General features: G+C 39.5%; 3 protein-coding genes across 9 annotated transcripts in view; 1 reads left to right on the top strand and 2 right to left on the bottom strand.

Moving 5' to 3' along the window:
• The window catches only part of LOC112975470 (multiple epidermal growth factor-like domains protein 6), a 36288-nt gene extending 34883 nt beyond the window's left edge, over nucleotides 1-1405 (bottom strand). For both annotated transcript variants that reach the window (XR_003256621.1, XM_026085638.1), the window contains exons 1-2: nucleotides 1092-1405; nucleotides 312-720 (exon numbers count right to left, since the gene is read on the bottom strand). The gene's annotated coding sequence lies outside the window, so the exon portion shown is untranslated. The remainder of the gene's footprint in view (nucleotides 1-311; nucleotides 721-1091) is intronic.
• The window catches only part of TPRG1L (tumor protein p63 regulated 1 like), a 5244-nt gene extending 687 nt beyond the window's left edge, over nucleotides 1-4557 (top strand). For both annotated transcript variants that reach the window (XM_026085637.1, XM_026085636.1), the window contains exons 2-5: nucleotides 94-185; nucleotides 1414-1590; nucleotides 2230-2383; nucleotides 3149-4557. In XM_026085637.1, the coding sequence (XP_025941422.1) occupies nucleotides 94-185; nucleotides 1414-1590; nucleotides 2230-2383; nucleotides 3149-3343 (618 nt within the window). In that variant the 3' untranslated portion in view covers nucleotides 3344-4557. The remainder of the gene's footprint in view (nucleotides 1-93; nucleotides 186-1413; nucleotides 1591-2229; nucleotides 2384-3148) is intronic.
• Nucleotides 4558-5395: 838 nt separating this feature from the next.
• Nucleotides 5396-23712, bottom strand: WRAP73 (WD repeat containing, antisense to TP73). 5 transcript variants are annotated; one of them, XM_026085630.1, is made up of 13 exons: nucleotides 23332-23711; nucleotides 22455-22607; nucleotides 21777-21893; nucleotides 14190-14262; nucleotides 13913-14092; nucleotides 12648-12751; nucleotides 11680-11766; nucleotides 10676-10810; nucleotides 10506-10583; nucleotides 9028-9130; nucleotides 7859-7984; nucleotides 6816-7007; nucleotides 5396-5851 (listed from the first exon to the last, which is right to left on the bottom strand). In XM_026085630.1, exons 1-13 carry the CDS (start codon nucleotides 23332-23334, stop codon nucleotides 5742-5744), a joined length of 1461 nt encoding a protein of 486 aa, XP_025941415.1. In that variant the 5' UTR covers nucleotides 23335-23711; the 3' UTR covers nucleotides 5396-5741. The 5 variants fall into 5 exon arrangements, with proteins under 5 accessions (XP_025941415.1, XP_025941417.1, XP_025941416.1 ...); XM_026085632.1 differs by having other exon boundaries at nucleotides 23472-23711; XM_026085631.1 differs by lacking the exon at nucleotides 7859-7984 and having other exon boundaries at nucleotides 23332-23712.
• Between the last annotated feature and the right edge of the window lie 17 nt (nucleotides 23713-23729).

The following is a 23729-nucleotide window of genomic DNA, read 5'->3' as shown; positions in this document are numbered from 1 at the left end:
CCGGGTAGGGCCCGGCCCGGCGGCCCGGGGGGCCCCGCTGCCCCGGCCCGGCGGGACTGACGCGCCCCCTCCCCTCTCTCCCCTCTGCCGCAGCCCGGGACCATCGAGCAGGCGGTCGGCGAGATCCGCGCCGTCGTGATGCCGGCGGCGGACGGCGCGGTGCAGAGCGTGTGGCTGCTCGCCGAGTAAGTGGCGGAGGGGCCCGGCCCTCGGCCCGGCTCCTCCACAGCCCCTTGGGCAACGCTTCTGCCGTGGCCGGAGCAGGGCACGGAGGGGCCGGGGGGGGGGGGCGGCCCGTGACCGCTTCTTACCCACTGCGCGACTGGGACAAAAGCGTGTGAAGTGCCTCGCAGAAAGCCAGAACTGCACCAAAGCCCGGCCTTGCCCCGGGCTGGAGCCGGGCCCAGGGGCGCAGGAGCACCCCGTTAGCTCCACGGCTCACCAGCCGGACGAGGAGACAGGAGCAAACCGCTAGCTGAGCCTTCCTCCTCCTTAGCATCAAATCCGACCAGGCTCGCGAGTCCCGGCACTCCTCGGAGCAGGGAACTCGCACCGCCAGTTAGGCCCTTCCGGGGGGCACGAGTCAGACTGGCAGGGACCGATGGAGAGAAAGTCTCGCTTGAGGCGGAAACGCTCCAGCCACTTGCCTGGCCTCACTGGGGGGACTTGCCATTACTCTGTGAGGATAGTTTTGGTCTCATCAGCTTTACCTTAGCGTTCCTGTTAAAACATTAGACGGTTATTATTTTTTGTAAAGACAGTGAAATCAGTAACCACAAAAATAAGCCGTAGCAGATTTTGAAGGTGCTCTTTTAAAGTCTGAGCTCACCCCAGGTAGAGTGAAAATATGACCTACTCTAGAAGGATGTTCTAAGGATGAAATCGTGTTACAGTTGTGGTGGTTGGAGACTGTAGGGTGGCAAAATGTTTACGGAAAGGTAACATCTTTTAGTTAAAGTCTGAAGAAACAGACAAGCTTCTGAATGTATAAACTAGTTATAAAGACTTTCTCCCCTGAACAGGAACAAATATGGTTAATAACACCTTAGTAAAAAGAGTATCAAGCTAACAGCACAGTATTAAACGCTTACTGGAGGAGTTGCTGGAAACTGCCATCTGCTCCATTTAACACTGAGTAGCTGCAGCATTTGGTCTCAAATAACATGAGGCAGCATTAGAGCTCTTTAAGATCTCAGACTTGTTCCAATTTCTTAATATTTTCCTACTTTCGTATTTATGTTGTGGCATTCAACCTCTTAGTAGACTGGCTGATTCAAAGCAAAGGCTGTAATGGAAAATACTGCGTTACTAAGACTTCAGTTTGTTCTCCTTAGTGGCTCTATTTGTCACGCTATTAAATGATTCTAGACAGACGAGACCTGCTCAAACTCACAGCCTTTGTTATCTTACCAGAATTGATCACTGGAATAACGAGAAGGAGCGTCTAGTTCTGATCACAGATTGGTCCCTTCTGATCTGTAAGTATGACTTCATTAGCCTGCAGTGCCAGCATGTGACAAGAATATCACTCAATGCAGTTGATACCATCTCTGTAGGGGAGTTTGAGTTCCCACCTAAATCGCTGAACAAGTAAGTTGACATAATAATACTGTAATATTGTTATTGTAAATAGTTTGAACTGTCAGCCTTTATCACTAACCATTAAGTTTGAGATTTCTTCCTTGTTTTGATGTTCGCTAGTTGACTTTGTAAACAATTACCGAAACTTCATTAGAAGAAAAATCAGAGAGTAGCTGCTGTCTTGCTGGGAAACTTATTAGTTACATTAAAAGTGAGTCACTCAAGGACTTTCAGGATGAGATTAATGGATTTTAGAGCAGAAGTTCATCACCATTACGTAATGCAGTAGGTGGCAGTGGTACATCAGCATTATTAGAAAGCTGTGTGTAAATATCAGGTCATACTTAAGTGTAGGTTCTCACGGGGAATATGGTTTAGGCTTTGTGTCCTAGATGTCTAATGAGCTGAACCTTTTTGCACTTAGCTTGTAAGAAAATATCTTTACATATTTCAGGGGCTGAATTTCAGTAACAGGTTTTCCAGATGTTGAATTACTCTTTAACACTTTTCTAGAGGAAAACCTATTATCAAACTAAATTTTAACTTCCAGTTTTAAGTAACATTCATCTTTTTCAGACAATACATGTCTAAACTTGCTGCAAAGACTTAAAGGTCTTACCATATCAATTCTGCTCTCTTCAATACCAGGCGAGAGGGTATCGGTATTCGAATTCAGTGGGATAAGCAAAGTCGTGCCTCCTTCATAAATCGATGGAATCCCTGGTCCACAAATGTTCCATATGCCACGTTCACTGAACATCCAATGGCAGATGCTGATGAGAAGATTGCATCCCTTTGCCTAGTAAGGAAATCACCTCTCCTGTTCTAGATGGCTTTTAACAATCAGAGGCTGGATACTGCTTTATCTGCTATATCTTTTCAAAATAATCAAGTGCAAGCAATTAAATCAAAGACAGAGTTGCAAGCTAAGTGTCCCCATTCTCCAAATTTTGACTCTGCAGGGCAGCACAACTGTTTTCCTAATGCTGCAAGTCAGTTTTTGCTGATTAATCATAACTGGTTTATACAAAAAGGAAGCTAAAACTTCCAAACATGCAAAAAAAGGGCATGTGAAACGCAAAAGAAAATACATCTTGCTGCTGTTCCTACTTTTGTTTATATGATGGGCAGATGCCTGACTTCGCATCTAGAACTGCAAGCTAATTAAACAAAACCTATAGCTTCTAAATTTAAGCCTTCACTTAGGTGTCTTTTTTTTTTTTTTTTTTTAAATGGTTGCTTTCCTCTGAAGGTTTCTACTAGAAAATGTAACGTTAATTTAACTTCAGCACATCGACTACAAAGGCAAGAGAATTGTGGCCAATGATAAGCAATATTTGTTACTGATAAATCTTTATGCACTTAACTCACATGTTTTGTCTTACATGTGGACAGTGTCCATATATGAAATTAAATGTCAATGYAAAATTTATTACTGAGTGTGAGCTCCAAGACAACTACAGCTTTAGTGTTAATCCTTTACACTTCAACATCAGAAGCTCTTTGCCTATGAAAGCACAATAATTTTAAAAAGTTAAAAAATAACATCACCAATCTTTTCTTTCAGCTGGAAAACTTTAAAACTCAACTAATTCAAGCTGTGAAGAAAGCCCATAAGGAGTCACCACTGCCAGGAAGAGCTAATGGAGTACTAGTGCTGGAGCGTCCTCTTCTGATTGAAACCTACCTGGGATTGATGTCGTTCATCAACAACGAGGCAAAACTTGGCTACTCCATGACAAGAGGCAAAATTGGATTTTAAGATTTGTTGCGTTCAATGTTTTCAAAGCAAAGTGATTTGAAATTAGTCTCCTGGAGAGAGCACACTGTGTGGCAGAATACTCAATAATCACAATGAAGTTATGGGAATAAAAGCAGTTGGTTGCAGAACCAGCAGTTCACATAAGTATCTGTGATTATTATGAAGATTGCTAGAATGCACGTAATCTGAAGTGGACACGAGGTAGCATCATTTCTGTATTTTGCATCTAATTTTCGATTCTTACTGGTTCATATGCAAGGCTAGTGAACAGTGGTATTTCCTCTTCCGTTTCTAGCTCTAAGCTCTTCCCTGTTAACTAAGTGTGACTGGTATCTGCTACACACACTCCACACAAATATCCAAGATACAGTAGCATGTTCATGCCATATTACAGTTGTATCCCTATATATAAGCTCAAATCATGTGGTGTGTTTGGGATTGATTTGTACTGTTCAAAGAGGTATTAGTGGCTCAAGATTACAGTAATCTTAACATTTTGATTAATTCCCTATCAAGAAATTTTAAAGCTGTGTCAGTCATTCTTTAGCAAAACACTGAGTCAGCAAGGTTGCTGAAAGCTGTACTGTTATACCATCTCAAAAACAGCATACTTGAACTATTACTTTATAAACTGAAGTATCTGGCTGAATATAAGGTCATTAGCTTTTTGTAATAGCCTCCCTCTCTCAAAACGGAATCTAACTTGCAAGTTTCTCACATACGATTTCTTGCTGCAACCATATAATAAAGACATTTCTTGAAACAATATAGCCAAAAGCCTCACAAACACATTTGCCTTCGAAGTTATTATTTACACAAAACATGTTTTATAACTTAAAGAAATTCTACTTTGATTAGATTTATATTCTTAGCAATTTTTCTTAAATCTACTCTAGTTTGGGACAGAAGCAGAGCAGGACTTTCTAATGGAGACAGATAAAACTAAGCACTGTACATCAATCTTGATTTACATAATCTTGCACTTAACCTCATACAAATCTTGAGAATGGAATCACTTTCAGATGCAGCATAAGAGATACTACAACCAGAATTGCTCATGAGGTTATCGTAACAAGCTTTTTCACTGTGTATGACCTTCTACATGTCATTTTACCATTGCATTTCTCTGCTACTATAATGCTGAATAAAATTCTGTGCAGCAGTGGTATTTTTTCCTGAACTTAAATAAAGTAGATCTATGTTTCTGAAACTTATGTAAAGTGGAAGTGATGACGGAATGGATGCAACAAACTGCATGCCCCCTCAATGCATTTTCTAAGGTATCTATTTAACTTTTGTTAATCTTGTAGTAAAGTTAAATTCCAACTTAACTATTGTTGTTTATTCTTCATTTTGTGGAGACTGAAGGTCTCAAGTTAAGTAGCAAAAGAAAAAAAGCATGCAATAAGCTCCCAACTAATGGGCCCCTTCCTTGGAGGAAGACCACGGCTGGCTATTCAGAAGAAAGATAAAAGACAGTCCAGGCGTTTGTTTCCTACTGAACCGTCCACTCCAATTTGACACCAAACAGTTGTTTGCTCTCCTAGCACAGTGGGGTTGAAAGCTCCCACTTAGTTCCCTGTTGTATCACATGCCATTCTAAAGCAGCAGATATGATCCTTCTTGAATAGATCCTATGTAATAAATCTAAAGTAGCCCTGGCACTACTACTGTTAGTGGTTAACATCTTTGTCTGGAAAAGAAAAGTAATTATTATAAATGACTTCATTTGGTTTTTGAACAAAGGACTCATTTTGTTTTAGCAGTAATCAGTTCACTAGGAAAAGTGTCTTGATGTATCTACTTCTGCTACAATACTTAATTCTAATAGAAGAGAGAATCTACTGTCTTGCTGGGGTAGATACAAGTTGTGTGTTGCTATGTGCAAATAACTGTTTCTTGTTTTGGGATACATAATAGCTATGCAATGGTGTCACTGACAGTATTGTGCAGCTGCAGTTAAACCAAGACGATGATAGTGAAGTAGACTTCAGTTCTCTCAGAACTAGAATGAAGAAATGCAGGCTTATAGTTAGGGTCATGCAAGGTAAATAATTATCAAAATATTTATTGGGAATTATCAAATTTAAATAGTGTCTATACATTATATACACACAGCTACAGTTTTAGAAAATAAGTTTCATAGTTGAGAAAGTKCAAGAGAAAGTTCAGCTACATCAATATTGAAGTTTCCTTAAAATCCAGCCTTCATTCTCTATACTTCAGCTGTAACATCAGTTCATTCAAATACAGTCACAATCACAGTAGTTCACACAGTGGAGTTTATGCCCCTTCAAATAAATAATTTATTAGTACAAAACAGCTTCAGATTGGACAATAGGGTTTGACCTTTTCTCACTTTCCCTCAAACTTGCCAACGTTTTTTTAATGTAAATGATTATTTTACCTCTTCTCTTTCTAGGTAACACACACAAAAGTTATCCTTACTCAGAAGTGCCACAGAATCTCCGCTCGAATGCCAGCAAAGAGAGAGGATCTGGAAGTCACCTGTAGAAACAGATCAGTTTGTCAGCAAGAAGCTGATAGTCAACCATCCTACTCCAGCTATCTTTTCTTAGGGTAACAGTCACACAGACTGCAAAAGACGCCTGCTTCCCCTCCCCAGGGGGCTTAACAGGGCGATGGATTTTTGTCCTGCTGTACTAGACCCAATTGCTCTCCAGTACTCAATGCACATAAGCAGCTGCAGCACTCACTCTTTTCCCCCTTCGCATAACAAGATCTACAGTCACTTTGTGCTCCATATACAATCACAGCCACGTTTGTGGCCACATCATTTTAATGCAAACAAATGCCACAGGACTGTCCAGTGGTGCAGAGCTGCGTAGCCCAACAATCTAAATGCTAGCTGTGTAGAAAAGACAAACCTGAAACTTTGTGATTTGTTTCTTTTCTACCTAATATGAAAGACGTTTATGTGGTCTAGCTAATGGCCTGATATGACCCACTGCAAAACACAGAAAACTTTCCATCCTGCAGGTTGAGTCAGAGTTCAGGTCCCATATGTTCTTAGACCTATCTTTCAACAGTAGATTGAACATGTTCATTTTCCCCCTCCCAACTAGTGCTTTGTTATAGTTTAACTGTTTTTGGAATTCCCCAAATCATTCTAGGCATTTCAAAGGCTTTATTTCAACACTTGCCACTCTGGACAGCTATTGTTTCTATGTAAATAAACTAATATAAGTCTTAGAAAGACTTCACCATATCATATGGTTAAAGCAACAATAAACCATTTTTAACCCATGTGCTCTGTTCTTGATAAATTTTCCCATGTTTACTATGTCTCACTGTGAATGCCTTTTCTGTAGGCAGAAGTACCCATTTTTAAGTTCCGAGTGCACTTTTGAACCTTTACACAACAACATTTTGGCCAATTTATAAGTGGGAAAAACATTTTGTAAACGAAAAGCCAGTGATGACTCGTGGAGGTTGCTGCAGGCAGCCTTACCTTCCATCGGAACCTGYACTGACACACATCCAGCTGGCGACCATAAGTACACTTTGCTATTCCCTGTACAAATAGCAAGTCGAGGTTGTAGTGGATCCCATTGGAAAGACTGGATTGCACCCAACTGCTCYAAGACTACAAACAGTTTCAGCTTTTGAATGTCCCAGATCCAGACAGCATTAGGAATATTATCTATCAGAAAAGGAAAGAGTAACCACGTGAATATCAGAAAGAAAAATGGAACAYGCATATATTTATTTTAAGAAACAGACATTAAATGAGGTCTAACAATACACAAACCATTCAGGTACAACACAGGTTTAACACCTCTGCAGTTTCACCTGACAGCACCTTAAGTTTTGCTTTGTGGAAACTGCAAAAAGAACTGAAAGAGTTTATCTTCCAGTCCTCCACTAGCTTTTGTGAAACTATTCACAATTATGCTGCCGTTTGTAGGTTTTGCCTTTGAACCACAAGTTTTGCATCCTGAAGTAAACAGCCCTCAGCCCTGCCAAGAGGCAAAATTAAATGTTAATTCCATAATTTTATTATTTGTGCTAATCAAAACCCCACTATTACAGGCTTTGAGAAATTCTGCCTTTTAAGGAGATATTTGCTGTAAATAAAGGAAGAAAGATTTGTGTTCTATTTGGAATACAGTGAGTTTATATATGTATATATGTGTGTATATATATACACATATATAAACTCACTGTATTCCAAAATGGAACACTCTCTCTCTCTCTATAAGATAAACACACACACACAGAGAAAATTAAAGCACATATTAAACAGAAAGCCAAGACTGAGTTAACGCAATGATAAGCGGGTCACAGCTCATAATATGTTATGATGCTAGAGGACACAGGCCGATTTCCTCTGTAGCTGAAAAGTGTTTGCACAATATGGAGCCAATTTTGAATAAGACGATGAGTCTTCCCATAGTGCAAAATAACTCATTTGTCCTTGTTTACTGTATGRAAATACCACCATTTACATAACAAATACATTTCTCCTTTAATAAGAGTCCAGTAGGAACTTACCATTTTTGGTTGCCAAGAAACAGTTATCTGGACTGAATGCCAGCATTCCAATCCCGATTTTGGGATTTGCCCTATCAGCAATTGGTTTGACATACTGTAAAGAAACTGGCACCTGGGAAATATCATCTGTAATTTGAAATAAAGGTACTTTACTAAGCAAGCCTGGACGGACAAAATAATATTTACATTCCAACCGTTAAAAGTTGGATCTCTGCAATGATAGGGCAGTATTTTACACTTCTGCAAGATCTTGCAATCAAAAAAATCTCAGTTGCTTTAAGGTTTTGCATCTTTACATAAACAGCTTACTATTCTTGCCCTTCTACACATAAAAAGGGCCTGGAAATCCAGGCAAGTCTGAGATTAAAACTATAAAAAGTAGTCAGATCAAATTTTCACTGTCTTAACTAGTGCTTCAAACAAACACCAGTGCAAGGCAAAGTAGTCGTGAAATTACAGCCCCGTAAGTAACGAGACACTTAAAGATAGAAGAAAAAAAAAACAACATACATTTTCTATGACCTCTTTGCTATCTGAGTCTGTTGTCTGAAGGTAAGTTTAAAGTATTGCTAGGTCTACAACCTCTTAGACAAATCACTTTGTCAAGTCCCTTTCTTCTTGCTCTGCTTTTTCACTTAACCTCCTACTTAAGGGATTAATTACTATCCTAAAAGATAGCAAGAGTGCATTTTGACACCTTTTCCTTTTTTTATTGTAGGAATTGGCACACACTAAGATTTTTAACTGCTAAAATAAGCTGAACTATCACAATTATCTGCAACAGTTAAAGTAACTATAAGGCACAAAAGAATATTGTATAGACTGGACAAACGAGGAAAAACAAAATCGCACAATGTTAAGGCAAWTTTTGCAAGGAACCCCAACACTGAAGATCTGCCTGCTATTTGTCCTCTGCCCAAGCAATCACAGTTCTCTCCTACAGCATCTCCCTACTCTTTAATTCACCTCCAAAACACCATATAGACAGCACCCTATCTATTCGGGCTCCTACTGCCCTTGGAAATACTTCAGATAATTCAAAAGACTTGAGCAGAGCATCCAGAGGATCTACTCCAATATCAAAAGACAGAGTTTGCCTGTAGTGTTTATTTACAGAAACACATCACACAGCAAACTCAAGTGTCTCATTTTAGTAAACTTTGGCTTACATTTACTCTGTGCGCTGAAGAGAGAACTAGCCAGTGCTCTCCGAGGAAAAGAAAGTCTCTCTGTTTCAACAGATGGGGATTTCTCCACTTCTTTATACACAATCTACAAAGAAACAAGAGAGAGTTCTACAGAAGGGCTTAGGAGAATTGGATATTACCAAGTCATCCACCTCCCACTAACTTATTTTCAAGTATATTAGAATTGAGCATCCCCTATTTCATCAAAGGAGGAAAGGGTTTCAACAGGCAAATACTGAATCTGGCATTCTCAGAGAACCATTTGTAGTTTGAAACCATGATCAGGAAAACACTTCTGTGATAAATAAATGAAATTGAAGTCTATGAAGAATGAGTCCAGCAGAGTATGCCTCATTCATTAYCCCTGGAAGTTAAATTTGGCAGCACAGTAAGTCTTTATTATGTTGGGAACATGGACTTCATTTCTTGTAACAAAGACAATCTTTGTATTTATTTATGATAGGATGCAATTAAAGTGGAACACTGCAGGAAGCAATAGTAAAGACATTTTAATACCACACCTATAACTTACTATTCCCAAACACAAGCCCATGAGGGAAGGAAAAAGAAAAAAAAAAGAAAAGAAAAGGATCAATGGAAATTCTAGTCCTTGTAAAAAGGGATTAACAGAGCAATTTCCATTTGTTTTCCATTACATATTTCACACCTAGGACCATTTTTCAGCAGGGAAAAATTTTGCTGAGGTTAATTTTACAGCTCTTACCTCTGGTTAAGAGGCATTAACGCAGTCATGTGAATTTTGTAGATTTACAGTCTACACAGGTAAACACTCGCAGGATATCTGCAAAAATGGAAGACTAGTGCTTCCTTTGCAATAGCATGCAATGCTATTACTAAGTATTCTTTTTTACCTTGAAGAAGAAAAGCAATTTAAGCTTTTTTGAAGCAAAAGCTAGTTCTTTGCCTGCCGCCAACTATCCAGAGACTATATACATAAGCAAGATTAAAAATAAGTGATGGCAGATGTTTACAAGAAATCCTCTTTAGGTGAGCTGAATGAGCTTGTAATTACAAAATCTAAATCTGATCACAGTCCAGTTCAAATGCTGTTTAATGTTGCGAATTGCATAAAACTGGAGGCCTATCTATCCTCTGCTAAATTTCCCAGCCTGGTCTCATCATCTGCAGACCCAAAATTATAATGCAATCAACCACCTACATCAAAATATGTTGGCATATAACAGAAGACCTCTGAGAACCCATTAGTGCTAGCACAGAGAGAGGATCAGATGTGCGTATTCCATGGAACTTGAAAGGATTTCTCTGTTTTTCTTATAGCCACAAATTTTCATGCAATTCCTCAAGCACTATTTAGAGATAGGCAGGAAAAAAAAAAGCAAAGTCTCCAGAATGGAATGGATTTACTAGCATCTTTCAGACAAACAGCAGCACTAACAGAGCATTGCTAATGATTCAGTGGATTTTGGACCTATACTTACAGTCTTCGGATTAGTAATGGTTGCTGGATGCTCAAACTCTGTGATCTTCTTCCAAGTTACGTGGTTCAAGATACGCACCTAAATCAAAGCAAGCATTGCAGGAGAGAACTTTTATGACAAAGTTTTGCAAATGACTTAAATACGTTTATTTTCTCTTTTCTGTTTCTTACCTTTTCATCATAGCTGCCAATTGCCAAAAATTGACTGCTGGGACTCCAGGCAATTGATTTTATGCCTAGTGACCATTCATAAGCCCGATACGTGGACAGCAGTCTGCCATCAAGGGAGTAGAGCAGTATTTTATACTGAAATATAAATTGATTAATTCTCAAGACTAACAATATCATTAAAAGCCACAGACAGGCAAAAGCACTCCTGCCAAACCCTCACAACTTAAAATGCAGCAAGTTAAACACAGAAGCCACGGTCTCTGTTTCCATCTGTGATACAAGACAAGAGGTTCTGGGCCACCCCTTTGGTCCTTCCGGCACTCTTGGAACACGTCCACCCTGTTCCTGCGAGCAGAAATGCCCTGCTGGGTCAGATCAACGGAACACCAAGCCCAACAGGGCCAGCAGCAGATGCCATTAAGGGAGACCCTCCTGCTCCTTCGGCACCTGATGGAGGATGTCAGAGGTCCCTCCCTGCCCGTTCCCAGTGGTATTTGTTTTGATCACGTTGCCCATATTCTTAGGCCCATACCTCCTCTTCGGCATCTAGAAGTTTGTGTATTCAGAGCAGTAAGGAGAGCAATTTACGTATTCCTTGCTAACTTTTTGGATGAGTATGTTTAGTTAACTGTAAAGTCACTATGCAATGCAGTGTAAATTAACACTGTAGAAAAGTCTGACAGAATAATTCATTCATTATCTTAATAGCTGCTTATGCAATATTTAAAATCAAAGTTAAAAATATATTTTTAGTTATATTAGAAAGAATGCTAATAATATAATTTGCTATCATTAAAAAGATTTACATAACAGTTTCACATACACACGTAAAGACRTCCATTGCCAATATAGGTATTATATTTTAAACGGTTTCTTAGAGTTGCGGCATTTGTTATGTTTGTTAAAAGGTATTACAAAACTAGGTTTCTTTAGTTACTGCTCTACACATAGCAGCTATAAAAGGCAACTTGAACTCTAAGGAGATAATGTGCTTTTTCTCATACCTCCAGACATGTATCCCACACTGCCAGAACACAGCCATTAGGAGCCCATTCAATCCCAAAGAGATCCTGCGTTTCGGTGTCAAAATGCTGCCCCCCACAAAAAAAAAAACAAAACATAAAACCATTTACAACATTACACTAAGAAATACTGTTGCATCTATCTTCCAAACAAAATCCTCAATTTTATCCCTTAACTCCCATCACAAATGTAACAGAGCCTTTTTTACTCGTGTAGAAGCACTTTTAATATACTACATTCACTACCACTTTGGTTTCCCTTTCCAGAAAAATCAAGAAGTTGGTATGTTTTTAAATGAACAGCATTTTATAAGAAAATAAAAATAATTACACTGAATCAGCCAAGAAAACCATCTAGCCTAAGTCCTTGTCTCAGAAAGACTGAGACGGGATCATTAGGGAAGAGCTCAGGAACATAGCAGGCATTTTATGTTATTTCCCCAAATTACTCTATCAGTTTCCAGTGAAACTCAGAATTCCTGAACCAGAGGCAATGCCATGTACAGACTAGTTCTTAATGGGTTTTAATTTCCACAGATTCATCCAGTCCTTTAAGACAAGCTAAAGTGCATTCTGCATAGCCCATTTTCACTTTTAAATAGAAAATAAGAGGATTTATATTATACATTTCAAATTATCACTTTGTCAAGCAGTCAATACTTTCACAATTATTACTGCAGAATAGCTTATTGTAAATAAGCTCACACAGAAATTTGGAGGTGAAGTTATTGCATTCCATCAGGAATTCTTTAGACAAATACATGGCTTCCTGAAGAGGATTCCTCYGCTACAGAAGTGCGCCTGCAGGCTGGCGAAGGAGCCAGATACTGGCAAGAAACTGCACTGACAAACCTAAAACCAGGCTAGCAAAGCGACTATGCACTTAAAGGAGCAGGCAGGGTGTACATGCAGTCTGTGCAAAAGCAGTGGAAAGCCAGGACATCTCTTACTCTCAGTAGCTGCCAGTCACTGCATACAAAGAGGCTAATGAAGTCTTTGCAGTCACGTCTTTCCGCTAAGGCCATGTAGCGGCCGTCCTTAGTGAAAGCTATTCCTGGCAATGAGATAGAAAGTTCATTAAAAAATAATAATAATCAAGAGAAAGCAAAGCAGTAACTCAAAGAGGAAGCAAAAGGAAAGGAAACATCAGCTTCACAGAAGATTTCACAGATCAACACTGGTTTTTTTTTAAACCAATTTGTTTCGTTATCCCAGCAATACTTAAACTTTCAGTGTACTATTGCTACGGCTGCAGTTTCACAGCTGTTGTAGAACTTCAGCATGCTTCTGTAAAATCACCCGCTTGATTACTGACAGTCATTTTATAAAACCCACAGTCAGATTTAATATGCCGTTTTTGTTTAACTGTATGAATTAGTTACACAACCACTGTTATTCCACCAACTTCTGGGTATTGATCCCTATTCACTCTCTTATTATACAGGTAATACATAATTATCTTTGTGATAATTATGTACAAACCTCAGGCAAGTAACTGCTAACTACAGATATGCTGTTAGCAGCTCTGACACGAGCTTCCCTTTCAAACCTTTTAATATGCAAAACAGTGATAAAAACCACTTTGGATTAGTGCTTTTCCTCGCTAACATATCCAGCTTAACTTCCAAGTGCTACAATTGTTAATTTAAAGCCTTAAAGCACCCTTCAGAGGGGAAGGCAACAAAAATCACTGTCCCAAAGAAATAACTACCTAAAGCTTTAGGCAGAAGTTTTATGCACCATTTTATGTAAAAGATTGACCTTTGATCAGTATCTAACTAAACCATTTCCCACAGTGTCACTTCAGTGGTTACAAAAAAAAAACAACACCACACAACAACCCCCCCCCCACGCACAAACCACCAAACCAAAAACAAACCACCCCCCTACAATCTTATCTCAAACTTGTTGGTTCCCTCCACCCCCATGATTTCTCCTTTTCTCTTTGAACCTGCAAAAGAATCCTCCCCCCTCTCCCTCCTCCTGCGCGAGTTTGCAGGAACAGAGGGCTCTGGGACAGGAACTCCCGTCCGCAGCCATTTCAACAGCCTACCCAATGCACACGAAAGCGTGCGCGGGGAGGAAAAAGTATATTTACGTTTCTCCCTTAAAGGGTTTGCTTTGACGTAATGTATTCTCCAGCTGTTCTAGTTACCTAAAACCTAGCTGATGACCATCAAACTTGGCAGTTTGCTTTTCAAGAGCATTCTTTTACCTGACATTCGAAGGACAGGTACCTGGACCAGACGTAATCCTCCTCCAGGCACAGGGAGGCCGACAACCGCAGACCAGATCTCAGTGCAGCACTCGCAGTAGGTGGCACACTGGGGCTGATCTCGGACATGCATCCCCGAGGGTGAGCTAACCCCTCGGCCGGGAGGTGCAAGAACATATTCTGTTCAGAAGCATGCGCTTCATCACTATATATAAATTCCATTTTCCTTTTTTGCCACGTTAAAAATACCATTCCTTGTTAGATTTGAGACACTTACCCTGCTGACAAGCTTTGGGGTACTTGATATAAGATACAGATTTTGTACACAAGGACCACACGGTTATCCGCAGCTGTTGCAAAGAGAAAGAGACAAGGAAGTATCTGACCTGTTTTAATCTTCAAAAATGAGAAGTAAATAAAAATCCAAACAACCTAATTCAACAATGCAAAGTAGATCAATATGTTTTGTGCTTTAATTAAGCCTTGCAGCTATTCTATGCAGCACTAACTGAATCCTAAAAAAATAACTTCTAGGAATTATCACACATCTTCTCTTCCCTTCAGTTAGGGATGCTACTTATTCCAAATTAATATTACAGGCACATCACGTACCCTAGAGAAGTACGAGATGCAGGACACCAATATGGACAACAACACTTTGTTAATTTACATTAAAGTGACTGATATTAGCATAAATCCAGCTACACAATTGACAATGTATCATACACACTTTTCAGTTGAACAAACAGTTTTGTCATAGAATTTGGAAAAAGAAATATTTCTTGCATTTATGAATAGATTAGAAGTTACAGCAACTTAAGAACATCATATCTCTTGGGACAAGACTAATAAGTATGAGAACTTAGCTGTGTTCTTCACTTTTAAAATCAATACTCAGCTTGGACAGCTAATTTGCATTTCTCTCTTCCCTCCTCAGCCACCTGCAGGTGGTTGCCACATTATATAATTATTGGAAGAACTAGAAGAGCCAAAATACAGTATGCAAAACAAGGCATTAAATAACACGTYTGGGGTACTTGGGGAGGCTCATGCATCCACACAATACCAAAACTGCAGAGAAGACAGTCAGCTGCAAAACAAACCTCTCCACAGCTCTTCAAGGTCACAGCCTGCATTCTGGGAGCTCTGTGTTGCCATCTGCAGATTATTCGATTAAAAACAAATACTTACTCTCCCTTAGCAACGGGAGCCGCATGAGACATGTGCATTAATCAACATGCCATGTGAACCTTTGCATTTATATCTGAAATGAGGAATGTTTCCAGTGTAATTTTTTCTAGCGTTTTCCTATTTTTTTATTGCACCAGAAAAGAAGGTAAGAGACTCTAGAAGAGAGACAGGTAAGACTATTCTTGCAATAAAGAACCATGATCACAAAACTATCTTTCCCCAAACTACTGAACAACAATGCTAGTTCTGATTTAATACATAAGCAGAACTTCAGCACCACCTAACACGACATCGTCACACAACAACGGTGAAGGAAGGTACGCTCCTCCCGCACAAATTGCGGACTGATCACCAGCAGTGCTGGAAAGAAGTTTCTGCTGCACTTTGTGTTTGCTCTCAATACACATTTTCCTTCTCTGACGTATTTGGTGCTATTCAACCCTGAGACTCCAGTGTAGCATCCTATGTATTTTTTCCCATCTGGGAACTTTATAGACTGCTCATTGCAACAGAATTTGGTAAGTTTGCTTTTTTCTTTTTTTCTTCCTCCCATCCCACTCCCCCACCCCCCCATCACTGACACCACCATGTTGGCCAGAAAGCGTTGACTCAATTGATAGTGTTCCAGCCAAGCTGCAGAATCCTAATAAATGCTGCCTCGCTCCAGAGATATGTGGAGTCCCAAAGCAAGAAGAGCAGCATTTGCCATTTTTCCTACCACTTTTGTATATGCAGAAGCTTGTGAAAGGAGATTTGAAGCAGCACAATTTTTTTTTTTTTTAATAACAGGAAAGAGCACAACCAGATTGGATTCCAGCCTCTTTCTGTGCAAAGTTTAAAACAAGACATTATTGGAAGAGCGTATAACAGTTTTTGCTCCCTTTCTTTATTTAACAGGTATGAAATTACTGCTAGACATCTGTAGAACTACTGTTAAGTTTTTAGACAGGCCCTGGAGGAATCCATTAGATGAGCAACATTAATCAAGTTTTATCACTCCAACTGCTCACTTCCGGACCTACAAAAATACAGCATTGTTAGTCTGCTCTTCATGCAATATTTACTTTAAAAATACCAGCACAATGCCTACTCACATTCTTTTCCAGCAACTGCAATAGTGACATGCTGCTCGTTCCTATTAATTGCAGTGTTAAATGTACTTGCTGCCGTTCCTCCCTTGATCAAGCCACGCGGTGCACACAACACGCACATTCTACACCACTTAATACAAGCTTAGCAGCTGCAAGCTTTGAATGCTAGGATCTGGGTCATAATTTTTCCTGACAAAGGCATTAAATTTTACAGTTGTGTTACTACTTGGCCGCACAACCAACTCACCTGGCCTGCTGTGTGTCAAATACACTTCTATCCTGTACCACACAGACCGTCTCAGATGCTCAAAACAAGGCGAAACCTTACATCAAGCCCAAGGACACGGGAAAAGGGAAATCTCTATAGGTGGGAAGCAGCACATCACGTGCAGAGCTCCTACTGCAACTGCTGCCTTGCCTGAGATTCCATCTCAGAAGAGAAAAGGCAAGTACACCTTCCTCGTGAAAGCTATTTCTACTTCCACCTCCGCTTTGTCCTTGGCTGCAGTCCTCTTGTTCGCTATTCACATAGAAACTTCCTAAAATGGTCAAGCGAAACTCCCCAGAAAAGACATTAACGATGGTTTCCCTGGTCATTCTTGTCACGTTGCATTTAACTGCTAAACATTTGCTTACTTTAGAGACACTGAAACTTTCAGTAACGTTAAAAGTTATTATTGGAATAGTACTGTATTGCTCCATATATCTCCTTAACAATTTCTAGCATGTAAGGCATAAATTGCAGTGATGTCACTGCAATACTGGGTAAAGACTACAGCTAAAGAATACAACCCCTAAACATCCATGGGATGTTTACACCTAATCTACTCAAACACGAAAGCACACTTTTGAAAACAGACTTCTTATACTGGATACATACAGTTCTTCAATAATCAAAGCACTTGATCTTCAAACTTCTAGATGAGTCAAGATTTGACTGATCTAAATCAGCCACAACATATCTGTAACAACTAAGATCCTCTATTCAACTCAGTATCTCCCTTGTGAAAAAGCTGCAAACTAGAAAAAAAAAGTACACAGCTGCAAGTCAGAGACCACATATAAGCTCCATCATTTCATTGTGACCTCTTCTCCAAATCACATAAAATACAACTTGAAAATGTTGGCCTAATATTAAAAACATGTGAAAGCAACCATTTTTGATTCCTCAAATTAGGATTCTTTTCAGCTGTTCTCTTTGTGTACAGTCAAAAACATTTCCTAAATTGGGAAAATTACATCGTATGCTTAACCTGTGGACTTCAAACCTATCTTACACATAGTAACAGTGTGCTTACAATTAAATGTGACAGACAGGGAGAATCTTAACATTCCCAGCTGGAACTGCAACATTATTTCACATGCCTGCCCAAGATGCCAATGTAAACTAGATCAAGGATTCTTTCACTGCTAGCAGAGATTGAAAGACAAAAATATAAAATGCACAGAGAACAACAACAAAAAAAAGGAGGTCAAGCACACTAAAGATTTTAAGAAATTGTATTGCTCATTTGATTTTCTCAGAGGGTTTGTGGGGGAGGACCACCGGCTTTTAAAGCAGGAGAAAAGATTGTAGTTAATTAAGTCAGAAGCAGGCACTTCTTTGCTGATCATTTTAAGGGGTACTTTCTCTTTAGCATAGATGACTGGATTAAGCGGACTTGTCAAACCCAAATCCAAATAATAATAGGGTCTGAGAAGTTTTCAGCTGTTGTTTTGCAGTGGAAAGACAAACCAAAAGCAGAAACATTTTTAAAATAGCCTAAAAACAGCTGAGAAATAAAAAGTATTTAGATGGTAATGTGATAAACAGTCTCCCATGCTGGGTTCAGGACTACATCCCGATTTTGACAGCTATAGGCAGGTGTAAGACTGGTGATTTTCACTAGATAAAAACACACTTTCAAACAATCTTGCATCTCAAATGACTGTCAACTTTTGTCCCAGACTTGACTGGGTCACAAGGCCTCCTTACATAGCAGCGTCTGTCAGCACCGGATTTCGGAAGATTATTCAGAGCACATTCCTCGACAGAAAGTATTTTTCTACCAATGTAGCCATTTAGAGTTACTAAGGATTAGCTCCAATATACACAGGAACACACTTTTTTTTAAAAGCCGCTGCTGTAATTTGAAAGAAGCTCATTAATGCTTCAATTCCTAAAGCAGAACTAGAAAAAGCACAATGTATGTAGTTCATAAATATGGCTCCTAAAAGAAATACTACAAGAACAATATTAATGATTTTCAAATTATTTATCTAAGTTATGAGGAACCACAAGTTCCTTTTACTTTCCCTGTATTTTATACCTGCAGTTCTTGTTCAAGCTCTACATACGTCTCTGAATCCAAGTCAGATTGAACAATGGCACTGTAAGATGAAAGATACCTGGTACAACATTTTTCATAGGAAAAACTGATAATATGGAATCTTCTGGTAATCTGCTGTGTTAGATATGCTGCTATACAGCAGGCGTGCAGAACTGCCTCACAAAACAGAGTGGATTTCAACAGGAGAGGAAGCACTTGCAACAAATTAAGTAGCAGACACCCCTATGGGACAACAAACTGGTTTACAGTGCACTACATAACTCAACATAAATAACATATTCCCACTTTTTCAGGTTCCAGATAGACTTTGCATAGCAGGCTGCCAGAAAATGTTTTTCTAATTATTTAGAATTGCTCTTGATTAAATGAGAAAAAAGTACTTCCAAAACATCATTTTTCAAAACTGCTTTTCATAACAGAATTGTATGCTAGCTTGCTATAACCAAGGTGATAGGGAGAAAAAAAAAGAAAAAAAAAAAAATCACACTGCAACTACACTGACCACTTCTCACGTGGGCTCTAGGATATAAGCTGGCAGTTAACAAAAACCTACCTTCCAAGCTTTAAAGTAGCTTTGAATGTATACAGCTGCCTGCTACAAGTACTTTTTTGCCTGGCCCAACCTAGCAAGCCTGTACCTCACCTTGCAGCTTGCCAGACTAGACAGCAGCATTGACAGTTCTGAATCGAAATAAATCCTCTAATCCCGCATAGCAAAGGTGTCAGTTTAAGGGACAAGCCGACAACCTCTCTACATCAAGAGGACTTGCAACTCAGATGTTCACAGAAGGTTCCCTTAAGCTAGGATACAGCACAAAGATGCTTTCAAAATTTTCATGTAAGTAAGTAGATACCTAAATTAGGGGTTTACACACATATGTGTGTGTGCGCGTGTGTATAAATGAAGATAAAACTTTTTAAAGGAAGTAAAGCATAGTGAATTCCTCTGCATCTGCCATTAATCCATAGTTTTGGAAAACAATCCACTGTTGAGGGAAAGGATAGCGCTTCTCTGTATACTTCCTCTGATAAGACTGTACTATTTAGTTGTCTCATGCACGTGCTGTCTGTTGCGGTAATTAAGTAAAGATCTAGTTATCTATCTGGACTATTCTATATTACTATACATTATTACATAATTCTGGAACTCAAAAAACTACACATTATTACAGACCCATTTGCAATAAAGATGATCACATTTGCAAACTTATGTTGATATTCAAACGCATACAGAGCATTGCTGCCAGTCTCAAAAGATAACTGAGGTCAAAATGGATTTTGACAATGCGCGCCAGAATTCTCATGCACATATCTTGAGTTAGAAGCTGCACATCACTCACATTCAAAAAGAAAAAAAAAAAAGTTATTCACTACAAGGCTGACCACAAAACCTGACTGCAAGCTAGCAGATGAAAAATTAAAAATTAATGTGGCAGTAACAAGTATGGATTGCTAGAAATAAAGTAGCATAAACATATCCTTTTAAAAGTTTCTAGGAGCAGTAAGAAAGTTATTTGTGAGCCTACAGTGGAGCTCACATGTTGACCTGAAGAATTACAAGTATGAGTAATTAGTTGGTGCTGTGTGAAAATGTCAGACTACTAAAGCCAAACTGAATTGGTTGACATGGAACCTTTAAACCCTCCAAGCAAACCCTGAACTTGATAATGTACATAATACACCAATATTAAGTATCCTGACAGTTTGTCTCAAGCACTACTCACGTCTGTCCCACCAGACTATGGATTTAGCATACTAGAGAGTAAACACAACTCAGACATCGGCATAACCCAGGCAGCTGTCTGACCCAAGCTAATTTAGCAACCTGTTTACAGCTGGAAAGAAAACTTATCCTGACACAGATGCCAACTTGGCAAAGGCTTAATGAAATCCTCTAAGGTCAAACCAAGTTCTGTTGGGAGGTAATAAATACTCGCTAGTCCACCCCCACACACACGTGCCATAAGAAATTCACTTGCAGCACATAGCACCAGCCCCCAGTTTGGGTTACTCAGACTACAGCACTTCTGCCCAGCTAGCAGACATGCCTTTACTGACTTCAGGTTCAACACCAGACTCATTTTATTTGTATTTTTTTAATCGCCATATCAAGATAAGTCACTCCTGGGAAGACTCGGCTCTGGATTTATCACTCCTTGTAACTCACACTCTAATAGAGGGGGTGGGCATGCATGGTCTGCAAGACTATTGTATAGCTAGAAAACCTATACCCTAGCAGGCATTAAAAATCTTTGCCAGCACTAAATATTCTTGCCAGGCAAATCCACCAGACAACTCCACCATACTTGCGTCACAAAATAAGCTTCAGCTGTAGGCAAGTTTCCTCACAGACTCCCTTGAGAGCATCAGCATTTGCAGCACTAACTCCAGTCTGCATACAAAGTCCCCCATCCTGTATTCCACTGACCGAGATTAAATAATAATAATAACAACAATAATAATAGAAGCTTAACATTTGAATTCAGCATTAGTGAGGGTTATAGTGCAATAACCTGGCATCTGAAATCCTCTACAGTTTTGAACAGACTAGACACAGCAAAGAGAAAAGTTTCTTATATGTTCTTAGCTATTTTTTGACTGTTCCTCATTGTAATGAACAGCATCAGTCATCAGCTACAATCCAAAGACTACAGAACTGAAGATTCGGACTTCCGCACGCCTTCCAACAAGCCCACAGCATCCAATGTACACATCAAACTCTGATCTGGATTCCAGAACATGGCTCAACCAACAGCCATTTACGTGTGTTTAATTTTAATCTTGCAAGTAGTTCTGTCAACATCAGTCTGATTACTGCGTACAAAATTAAGCACTTCTGAAAGTATTTCCAGGACCTGGAGAGGTCAATAAACCTAACACTACACCTTTTAATTCAACAGGCCTTCTTAAAAAAAGATTTTTTTTTTGCTTTCCCTGAGCCACCAACACACTTGATTACTAAAGCTACTTTAATGAATGCCAGTTATCCCTAAACCTTTCTCAGAAAGACATTCTTAGCTTTAAAGCTAAGTGTCCCTTTTCTATCTTTTCATCAAAGCAAGATAACAAAACGTTAATAAAATAACTAATGTCTAAACTGGAATTAAGCCAAGTTACATCTGCGGACTTAGGGAAACTACATCTGTGTTCTTTACCACCACTGCAGCTTTAAGAGCTCTAGGTTATTTTAGGAGGCAAAGGGCAGACAGTAACATTTGATACTGTCGAGAGTAATCATGACTTCACACTTACATGGAACTCGGTTGTATTGAGAATGTGACGACCATCTGGACTCCAGCATGAAGCCACCAATCCTGCTGACCCCTCGTCAATCTTACAGTGCCAGTCCGGCTGCTCTAAGGACCAGACCTAGGGAAGAGCGGAAATCAGTCAGGCAGCGCTCCAAATGAACAGTGCATCAGAACCTCTTCTTACAAGAACACGCCACAGCTGAGAAAGAAAGTTCCTGCCTCGCACACTACAGGGGTCRGGAGACCTCTGAAAGCCTGTGGCCATGAAGGACTGGCGCTGGATCCCACTACAAAAGTAAGCCACACATCTCTGTGTGTTAACACAAATTGTAAAATAAATTTTCTTCGGTACCAAATATTCTGAATATTCAACACTTTAAAGAAAGTCTATTTTAGTCCATTCAGCAAGTCTGCATGAATTTATTTCCTGCTGAAATAAGAAATTCCTAAGATGCTTTTGAGATTTGTCTTAAACAGTTTTCCTAAATATTTTTATTCTGTTTGTTTTCAAACTAAGATTTTTATGATGGTTTCAAACATAATGGCATGCTGGGTTATCCTCAAAGTATCAGTTACTTTAGCAAAAGCATCGAAGTAGTGCTTGCCATTAAGAAGCTCTCACTCGCACCGCATGTGAATCCCAGAGAGCAAATGTTTTCTATTCTGTATTTGTCCTTACCTGAACAATCCCTCGCTTGTACATGGCACATAATATAAAGAGAGAATCAGATGACCATTCTATATATTGAATCTGATCCAGGCAAGTGTACAGCTGAAGAATTTGGAGGGTGTTCACATCTCGAATGATCAAACGGTACTGCACACACGAAGCCTGACCAAAAGCAAAAACAAAGCTGAGTTCATGCATCAACACTGGATTTAAGAGAACTGTGATTTTTATTGTATCATGACAACCTGCTGTGCTGTTGTAGCATTGAAATGTTTTAAAAGCAATTAGGATCTTTACTTTTAGAAAGACTTGGCATAAGCTGTGTTCTAGTGCAAACCACAGTAAGAATAAATAAGCCAGGAGCAGGGCCCACATTCTTAAAAAAAAACCCCAACAACAACAAAAAAAACCCCAACTAATTTATTCTGTAACTGCTTGTTAAGTATAATTAAATCTACTTTAAAAAAAACCCTTCAACCCATAACTATTTTATTTAATGAAACTTTATTAGGTATCAATTATTAAGACCTATTCTGACTAAACAGCTTAACTGCTAAGTCATCCTATATACATAGTTAAGTTTTCACAGGATTAGCAGCACTCTTAGTGTTTCAATGTACTGAGGTTCTTTTATTCACACAAAAAAATTTTCACTAGAAAGTCTGACCGCCTCAGCCATAACACTGATCAACATAAATTAAGAATCATCAGCACTGGCAAGGCGATGAGTTTCGAAGTACTAACGGCTAAGTTTTTTCCCACTGAAGTCATTGAAAGAAGCCTGACCCTAGAAAATTATATTTCAGGGCAGACGTGTGTCAGTCCAAAAAAGGTTTTACGTCCCAGTATAACCCACCAGCCTAACTGGTCTTCAACAAGACTTTACCATTGGGTGTCACTGTAACACACGCGATGGCATTTTCTTCACAAGTCGCTAAACACAAGTTACGGTCCATTAACTGCTCTAGAACTTTACTAAAATCGCGGTAAACTAAATTTAGAGAAAACTTTAGAATTATTTATGACCTTCAATAGAAAAAAAAAAAAAAGATTCCATCTGGGTCCAGTTCGGGGCTAAGTTCACTGGACTGTGTAGCTTTCCCGTGTTTCTTCATAAGGGGAAGCCTCCGTGAACGCCGGCATTTGCCTTTTTCCCTTTTCCCGGCGATCCTGCCGCTGGACGCTCGAGCGGCTCCCACCACACCGAGGGGAGAAGCCCTCGCCCGGGCGACTACCGCCCCCCCGGCCGCGCCGCAGCCGGGCCCCGCGGACGCTCCCGCCCCA

Source organism: Apteryx rowi, unplaced genomic scaffold (genome assembly GCF_003343035.1).
Source record: "Apteryx rowi isolate R43461 unplaced genomic scaffold, aptRow1 scaffold_67, whole genome shotgun sequence".
Lineage (NCBI taxonomy): Eukaryota > Metazoa > Chordata > Aves > Apterygiformes > Apterygidae > Apteryx > Apteryx rowi.
This window is presented reverse-complemented; position numbering and strand designations above follow the sequence as displayed.